Source organism: Nanorana parkeri, unplaced genomic scaffold (genome assembly GCF_000935625.1).
Source record: "Nanorana parkeri isolate BGI_ZX_2015 unplaced genomic scaffold, ASM93562v1 scaffold1070, whole genome shotgun sequence".
Lineage (NCBI taxonomy): Eukaryota > Metazoa > Chordata > Amphibia > Anura > Dicroglossidae > Nanorana > Nanorana parkeri.
In genome coordinates this window covers 341,080-350,986 of record NW_017307338.1, presented here as the reverse complement: position 1 = coordinate 350,986, position 9,907 = coordinate 341,080, and the positions used below count along the sequence as shown (strand labels likewise).

The 9,907-nt window shown below is 38.9% G+C and overlaps 1 protein-coding gene across 2 annotated transcripts in view; it reads left to right on the top strand.

Moving 5' to 3' along the window:
- Positions 1–9,907, top strand: part of GRIK4 (glutamate ionotropic receptor kainate type subunit 4) — a 102,934-nt gene that overhangs the window by 14,016 nt on the left and 79,011 nt on the right. For both annotated transcript variants that reach the window (XM_018567595.1, XM_018567594.1), the window contains exon 2: positions 1,350–1,483. In XM_018567595.1, the coding sequence (XP_018423097.1) occupies positions 1,402–1,483 (82 nt within the window). In that variant the 5' untranslated portion in view covers positions 1,350–1,401. The remainder of the gene's footprint in view (positions 1–1,349; positions 1,484–9,907) is intronic.

Genomic DNA, 9,907 nt, shown 5'->3' with positions numbered 1-9,907 from the left:
TCCAACATCATTACCTGACCTCACAAATGCTCTTCTGGAAGAATGGTTAAACATTCCCATAGACACACTCCTAAACCTTGTGGACGCCTTCCCAGAAGAGTTGAAGCTGTTATAGCCGCAAAGGGTGAGCCAACTCAATATTGAACCTTAAGGACTAAGACTGGGATGCCATTAAAGTTCATGTGCTTGTAAAAGGTAAAGGTGCAGGTGTCCCAATACTTTTGGCAATATAGTGTATATATATATATATATATATATAAAATATGTCAGTTTGTAATAACTTTTTTTTTACATACTTTTACATTTTACTTTTACATTAAACTTGTGTTTATTTTTTTAACAATTTTACAGAAAATGTTTAATACAGTTTACATCCATGTTGGTAACTGTGGATCATGCCTGCATAGAGTATGTTAAACTACCACTTGTAGTCTCTACCAGAAGCCCATGTAACAGGGTGACAACACACAAGTGGGAGACAGGATAGAACATTGTCAAACTATAAACCTAAGTGCCTAAACGAGGTACTTTATGGCAGGATCACCTGGTGCTTTTTTTTGGAAACCTTAACATTTAAAAAAAATATTGAAAATTACCTTTAAAATTGCTATACTTTAAATACCTGAATTAATATAGGCACAAAATGGAGAGACTGTCAGTTCTGGGATAAATATAATTATAGTAAAAAATATAAAAATGTATGTTAACATCTGGGAACTGGGAATTTCAAAATTCATAAAAATAGTAAATAATACAATATTTTAATACTCAGTTTCTTTATGAAATAGAGATCCCTTCACAAGCATTTAGCATATTATGAATATATTGACAAAGTAAGATAGTTTGTTTTATTCATTGTGGTTACAGTACTTTTGGAATATTTCAGCTCTAAATTGTTTAAAATTTTTATAGATATTGCATCTCTTTCACATTAGTCCCATGTATTGGGAATTATGGATGTCTATCCTCAGATTATGTTGAACATGATAAAAATACATTGAAAACAGTTTTCTACTTGGGTGTGCTCAGAAGTGAAATCACGAGGTGATGGTAATATATCCTTATAGACTGCATGTATGTACTGTACATATTGTCAATCTTTCTCATTAAATAATGATTTTCGATTAGACTCAAGAGGGCTTCACAGTTAGTTTAAAAATATTTGCTGTGCATGTTGATAAGTCATTCTGCAATTTAATTTTCTTTTTAATCTACTGCTTTCAGGTGACTTTGGGAGTGTTATTTCTTGTTATTGCTGTGAATACATATACAATTAATCTGCTCTCTTCTCAATATAGCCATAAATACTAGTACTGTTTCAAATATGCTTTCTTTTTCTTTTTCTGCAGACATTTATGGAATGCCCACATCACCAGAGGGTTTCATGACGATTTGTGTAAAATGCTACGTGTCCTTGCGCCTCTGGTGCTTCTTTTGTTGTTGCTGATGGAGTCCACTGGCAGTCCTCACTCTATTCGCATTGGTAAGTTAATGCTTCATTACTGCTTCATTCAAAGAAGTACATTAAGTAGTAAGATGATTAGCTGTTAATGCAGATTTTGCACTTTACTTCAAAGAAATACAAATACACAATGACCTTACGGCAAAACAAAATCCTGAATTTCACTTTGTGCCTCCTTGTATACCTGGCTTGTTCCCTTTTCAGATTTGCTATAGAGCCTCTAATCAAAACTCATACTGGTGCTCCTTGCAGTGAGTGTGATCTGACTGTACTGATTTTTCTACCAGCTGAAATGGGGCTGTAGCAATGACCCCTTTTGGAAGGGAGGGAAGGACGCTCTGTACTCACATCCTTTCCAGGCAAAGCCTAAGAGGCAAAGGACGCTTCTAGAAGTTCTCTCCAAATACCGTATTTGCCGGCGTATAAGGCGACTGGGCGTATAAGACAACCCCCTAATTTTTCCAGTTAAAACATAGGTTTTTTGGCTATACTCGTCGTATAAGACTACCCCCCTTCAACACCATTTAAAAACATCAACATGGGCCATTTTGTTTAAATACACCCACTAATCTGTCAGCCCGCTGGATGTGCGGTAATACCAGAGTCATATATTGTGCAGTGATGACTTCAGCTAGAATCCTCTGCAATGCTACAGACTGAACCCTCATAGCCTTGTATGTGGCCACCCCAGGAAGGAGCTTCACCATTTGACTTGTTTGTCTCGCTGGATGTGCGGTAATACTGTATGTACGGTAGCTTCGGCTACATACAGTATACACAGCTGAGCCAATCACGGAGCGCGATGTATTCTATTAATGAATACAAAGCCTGCTCGGATTGGCGGAGGTTGTGTACATCGCTCGCCGTGATTGGCTCAGCGAGGTATACTGAATGTAGCCAAAGCTACCGTACATACAGTATTACCGCACATCCAGCGGGCTGACAAATTAAGGACGTTTTGTATACCCGGCGTATAAGACGACCCCCGATTTTCGGGGGATGTTTTTAAGTATAAAAAGTCATTTTATACGCCGGCAAATATGGTATTTATTCTCTTCCCCAGCCCACTAGCATAAACCCCCTCAGTGATTGGCCAGGGCAAAATAAAATATATATATATATATATTTATAACCAAACACATTTTATCTTCTTACACTGTCTACCAGAGAACAGTCCCCGGAAGCAAGCAAAAGCAAACAATGTCCTTGGGCTTAGGGGCAACCTAATAATCCTAGCTAATAAACAAAGCTAAGGCTAGCTACAGCCTAGCTGCAAACACCAGGGCCAAAAAGAAGATCTTGGGGAGAAGTAAAATGGTACAGCAGAGAAGCAAGACAATATAAGTCAGGGATGTAGAAGGACAGCGCTTTTTAGTATCACGTTTGGTGGACCGTATTCACTGGGAATGTAGACTCTGGGGTTTAGGAACAGACAAGCATGGATAGAAAGCAAAGTGACACTATAGGCTCAGGAGACAGGGAAAGTAGGGCTCCAGATGACTGCACGTTTGACAAGGGTGTGATAGAGGCGAGGGTCTAAAGAGCACCAGGTATTTACCGGAGCTTCCCACAAGGGGGCATTGGCTTTGCTATAGGACAGGTCCCAGGTTGCGGCCCCCTTGCATACCCAGTCAGTCACCACTGACAGAATACTGCTGAGGATATAGGATCACTAAGAAAATGGGTGGCAGTAATAGGAGACACAGGTGCTAGGCATGTGCTGACTTATGCGCAGTGAGACAATAGCTTCACAGAGGTTCAGGGTATAGTGGCACATGGGGGAAGGAGGTCCATTAAAGTACAGAGGTTTAAAATACACTGGTATAGAAAAAGGGGAACTGCTGCTGCACTGTAGTTCAGGATTCAGTGGAAGACAAAGAAGGAAGAATTTACAGCACTGAGGTACAGGATCCACTGATACAAAGAGGGGAGACAATACAACACTGTAGTACAGGATACACTGGTTCATAGAGAAGAGTCTGTTGCAGCACTGCTATACAGGATTCACAAAGCAGACAGCCGTACAGAGGGAGCCGGCTGGAAAGGCAATGCGGGCACACGGGGCTTAAATAGTGGAAACACATAGGGGATACAGGTGCAGTATTACAGGCAAACTCACTGAGGGAAGTTACTGCAGCTCTCTTGGATCATTCAGTGCAAATGAACGCATGTACAATGGAAGAGGGAAAAGCACATAGAGGTGCTGGCACACAGGGAACCTCTAGGGATAAACACCATACTACACTGAGAACACCTGAGGTGTCCAGGGATGGCATGAAGGGAATCTCTTTGGATAAAGACAGGAGTACACTGGGAGTGCAGAGGAGACAGTGAAGGCATAAAGGAGTCTCTTGGCATAAAGACAGATGTACATTGGGAATGCAGAGGATTCCAGGAGGTACAAATGAGTCTCTTGAGATGAATGCAGAAGCATACTAAAAATGCAGATGAAAGCACTCGAATTAGCAATGCAGGTAACAGTAGGAAAACTTAGGAAACACATTGATTAAACCCTAAGCAACAGGTATGCTAGCTCTATCTCAGTATTAGCCACCTGCAAATGGCTGGAAGCCGAGCACCTTAGACAAAGGGAAAAACCCAGCGCTGGAACATGGCGCATGTAATCATCGTTGATCATCGATATCCATTAAGTCTATAAACAAAAACAAACATCTGTAAAAAGTAATTACCTTTTTTAAACAAACCGCAGTGCTCTAGTTACCTTAGTTTGGTTCATTCTTTAATACAACCCTGGAGAGTCTCTGTATGTTGTGCAGCACTTTGGAATGTGAGCATTACTCCTGACACAGATTTTTTACGTGTTAAGACATGATATTGGTAATTGGTAAAAGAGCATCACTAAATAAATAGAAAACGGGTACACGCAGAGAGCAGCCAGAAATGGTTGAATTCTGATACTGCTCTGCACATCCTGGGTGAACCAAAAACCTGTCAAGCATCTCACCACTACATTGCTGCCTGACTTAAGCACCTCCAAACACCCTGAAGACCAGAGAATCCTGATATGTTGAGCCAGTATACTAAAACAAATTAGAAATAGAACCTTGTGAAGTAATTCTCCACGGCATCGAAGACAGACACCATTACTGTTGTGGTGACGAATTACAGAGCTCTTTTGCCTTACAGGAATCTCCTTCAAGGCCAGGCCTCCCTTCTCAGCCAGACAGTACATTACTGGACTAATTCAGAAAAATATTCTGAGAAGAGATTATAATGGCTTCCAAAAAAGCTATCCACTGACCTACTGCTTGAAATCAAAGAAATAGACCAGCTGACAGGATAATTCCACTAAGGTTCACATGGTCCATACAAATGAACTGTGAGAGACACAGAAAAACACTGAGAATAGGGTTCAGAGAGCTAAGCAGAGCTTTGGGGGCCTGTCAAGCAGTAGTAGACCTGACAGGCGTGATATTATCCTTCTTTCAGGAGCTCCTTGCAGATCTACTACTAAACAAACTGAAAATGGACCACCTCCACCATGCTCTGACCCACAAGAGAGATGACCTGGCTCTAAAGAATGTAATTGTGAAGATGCACTTCATTTACACAAAAGACAAGCTGTGAGAGAGAAAGATGAACACTCATTCCACAGCCACACTCTCCAGCTTTTTGTGTATCTTGCTCCCATTACTATCCCTAAACAACCTTCAGAGCCTATCTACAGATTTCAAAAAAAGAAAACACAGTCTACAGATGAAGCTTAGCCTTTAAATTAACCTTTATGCATCACAACTGTACTTACTAAGCCTCACCTTTTGCAATGACTTGCAAACCCTGCACCTTCCAAAACCATCAACGGACTACTTCGATGTACATGGCTGCAGTAAAACCCACCATGACAGTTGCGAATATGCAGATACAGTACTGTATATATATATATATTCTTCCTTTGAAAAAAGTTTGGCAGAAAATGTATTCTTCTCATTTGCAACAGTCAGTTTTTAGGTTTAGAATGTTGAATGTAGAAACAAGTACACATTTGTTGGTACCCAACACAAAAAAAACCTTTTTATTTTCTCTGAAATAACTTGAAACTGACTAAAGTAACTGGAATACATAATTTATTACATTTGAATAAAAAAATAGACTTTGTATTACATTTTTAATTTAACAGAATATTTTATATAAATGATGGGACTCTTAACCTAATATTTTGCTGCACAGCCTTTAGAGTCAATTACTTCAATAAATCAATTTCTGTAGCTCTCAATGAGACTTCAGCACCTACCAGCTTGTAGTTTCCCTCTCTTTTCTTGAGCTAACTGCTCCAGTTGTCTCAGGTTTGAAGGGTGCCATCTCCAGACTGCACGTTTCAACTCTTTCCATAAATGTTCGATAGGATTAAGGTCAGGGCTCATAGAAGGTCACTTCAGAATAGTCCAATGTTCTTAGTCATTCTTGGGTGCTTTTAGCTGTGTGTTGTACGTCATTACCCTGTTAGAGGGTCTATTATCTGCGACTGAGACAGAGCTTTCCGACACTGGGCAGTATGTTTTGCTACAGAATTCCTTGATAGTTTTAAGAACTTTATTGTGCCCTGCACTGATTCAAGACTCCCGTACCAGACTCAGCAAAGCAGCCCCAAAATATAACCAAGTCTCCTGCATGTTTTATAGCAGGTACAGTGTTATTTTTTTATAAGCTCCATTTTTCATTTGTGAGATTAGAGCTGATGTGACTTGCCAAAAAGCTCCAAAAAGTACATTTTCCCAGAAGCATTATGGCTTGTATTAGCAAATTTCAGTCTAGCTTTTTTATGTTTTACTTTCAACAATGGAGCCCTCCAGGATCTTCTTCCTTTTAGCCCAAAAAGGGAAGGAAAGTATGATCGATAAGACATAGATGTACCTTGGCTGTTTGTCTACCATTTGCACTATCCTTCTGTTCTGTCTGGGTTCGATTTTTCCTCCTATGGCTATATCCTAGGAGGTTTGCTACACTCCCATGGACCCTAAAGAACTCCGGGGAAAATTTTATTAACCCTTGCAGTGGGGCTACCTACTGCAATAGATTGTTTTGTTTGACTGATGCACACTGTGGGAATGTTTGGCGTAGGGTAACACAAACCTTGAGTTTTAATATGAAAACCAGAACAGATGCAAAGGGAATAACATGTACATTCTTTACAATGACCTAAAAAAATATCTTCTAAAAAGAGACAGTAGATATTATTTGCTGGCCTGAAAAAATACAGTAAATCAATAGAAATATATATTATGATTTCCTTTTGTTGGCATCTGTGGTGGCTGTGTCACTGAAACAGGTATAAATGTGTGCAATTGCAAGTAAGGTTTGCTGAGCAAAAGCAAGGTTTACGATTTATCTCTACAACTTCAATTTAGCTGTTTAACTGCATAGTTTAAAGCAAGGACATAGTTCAAAAAAAGGGCATAGCAAATAAAAGTTTGGAATTGGGGTAGTCGAGAACTAGATTTCAAGCTTAGTGTAGATTCTGAATATATCCATTGATTGCTAAGCCTTGGGGATCATTTGTCACAATAAAAGGATCTATTATGAGCTGACAGCTAACGCATTTCAGGGGATACGCACAGAACATCTTCATCAGGGCTACAGTATAACAGAAACAGGTTTTATATAGAAGTAGTTGTATTTGTTACACAAATATATCAGTATATGCATTCTATAAAAAATATTAAAATGCATAAATGACCAGGATGTGATTTAATTGGCCGGGATTCATGAATGTACATCAGGTTAGAAATGGTAAGGTAGTTCTGAAGATTGTGTTTTTTACCTGTAATTAGTAGTGTAGTAACTGTATTATGTGGTTCAAAAGTTGATGAAGGAGGGAATGGTTGTAGTTACAAAGACAAAACTTATTTAATTTCTCACCTGAATGTTCTGTGCTGGGTACAATGTAATTTATGGGAAGGGTGCAATTGCTCCTGCTGCTGGGGAAAAATTGTTATGAGGTTGGTGATTTTAAAGTAAGATGGTATTTGGCGGTGTAAAACAACTATTATTTTCAGGGGTATCAGGGGTAGAAAAATTTAATAATGAGGGTATGGATAGCAGGAACAGGAAAGAGGTAATAAAAGCAATCACAATAAAAAAAATTGAATGTAGCAGTAACATATTAGACATTTGCTAGTACATTTAAGAAATCTTAAACAAAATTATCCAACAAGAATTGCTGATGCTGAAACAAGATTATAATAGTGGGAATAATTGAAAGTGGTTGAATGATAGTTGTGATTAGATAATTAATTTGGAGTTGTAATGTGTTTACAAGAAATAGTATGAGAAGTGTCTGTCAGTAAAGTCTAACTTGAGACCTAGTGTGAATGGTGATATCTGTTAAGGGAGTGTGAAATTACAGGGGATGATTTACTAAAGGCAAATAGGCTGTTCACTTTGCAAGGGAATTTTCACTTGGAAAGAAAATGTTACCTTAGCTTTGTAAAGGTTTTGAAAAATCACTTTACAAAGAATAGCCAATCATGTGCAAGGAAATAATAACAATAATAATAAAAATATATTTTTGCATGTGTTTGGATGATGGAAGTCAGCAGAGTTTATCCTTATATACTAAGCTAAGGGAAAATTTCCTTGCAGGGTGAACAGCCTATTTGCCTCTAGTAAATCAACCCCACTGTATCTAAAAATACATGGTGAAGATAATAATTTTAATATACTTATTGGGGTTTGTTCTAAGCCACCACACATAATAGAGCCTGCTGAAGTTAAAGTACTGCTACAAATTGAAAAGGCAGCAAGCAGAAATGCAATCCTTATTATCGGTGATATATGTTATCCAGACATTAACTGGGACAATGAAGCATGTGATTCTAGTAAAAGACATAGATGTGTTTCTACATTACAAGACAATTACCTTACAAAAGTGGTAGCTGATCCAACTATCGGGAAAATGTTGCTATATTTCTCATTTCTATCCAGATACCATATAAGAAATGTAGATCTGAACATATGGGAAACAGTGATAACAAAAGGCAAGCAAAGTTTAAATAATTCAGAGAAGCACCTAAAGCAGACCTTTACCCTTTTTCACTATAAATACAAAATTTTTTAGTTTTTACTTATAATTACTGGTTTTCGATTTCTTGGTTCAGTGAGGCACTGGTGATGTAGCCCTGGCCCCACAGATGAATCCTGGGAAGGCTACATCACAAGTGCCTTCCTGGGAAATCTCATCTGTAAATTGCACAATCTTGCAAAATCTCAGGGGAAAGGCATTTTTTCCTGATGATGCGCTTTGTCACATGTTCCAAGAGGAAAACCCAGAGTTCCCAGGAAGTAAATGGAGATAGATTCACCTGTCCTTAGTGAAAATTGGCACTGCAAAAAGACTGGGGAAGAAAAGAAAAATAAGGTATTCAAAGAAAAAAAAAGCTTGCATTTATCTATAAGTATGGGGTCTATTCACTAAGCTGCCATAGGCAGGGACGCTGATCTCTCTGCAAGTGACCGGAGCCAGCCTTAAGATCACGCCCAGCTGTCAGAAGCAGGCTGTCGGCCGGCTAACTGCCGGCCACTCGGCCAGCTTCGGCTTTCAGCGCGGCTCAGCCCAACCAAAGCTAGCCGAAGGATCGGCCGAAGCTACGGGTAGATCCTTAGGCTGCTTCGTGAATAGACCCTTATGTTTGTATATTGGCATTACTAAACATTTCTAAAGGTGCCTTTACAGGTGAAACTCGAATAATTAGAATATCGTGCAAAGTTCATTTATTTCACTAATGCAACTTAAAAGGTGAAACTAATATATGAGATAGACTCATTACATGCAAAGCAAGATAATTCAAGCCGTGAATTGTCATAATTGTGATGATTATGGCTTACAGCTCATGAAAGAACCCCAAATCCACAACCTCAAAAAAGTAGATTATTACATGCAATCAGTAAAACAATGATTGTACATAGAACAATATCGGACCTCTGAAAAGTACAAGCATGCATATGTACTCAGTACTTGGTTTGGGCCCCTTTTGCAGCACTTACTGCAATTACTTTTGCACGATATTCTAATTATTCGAGTTTCACCTGTATTGTAATTTTTATAACAAGGGTGACGTTCCTATGTAAGATAGCCATACATGTCCTGAATTTCAGCCGATTCGGCATTACCCGATGGCATTACCTGACTTGACAAACTTTGAAAATCTAATCGGGTAGAAAATTGTTGACTGAACAGCGCCTGTATCCTATCAGATGCAGTCACTGTTCAGGTATTCTCACAGCCAGTGGGAAATATAACTGTAGAAGAACAAGCAAAAGATGTGCTAGATAATATGATGAGAGATACAAGAGAGATGACCAAGGCTCCTTCAGAGGAAAAGTCTTGGCTATATAAAAACAAATTATGTATATAAGGCACCCAAGCCAGATGGTTTCCAGCCTTGTGACCCCCCCCCCCCCCCAAAAAAACCCTCAAAAAAACAAAAA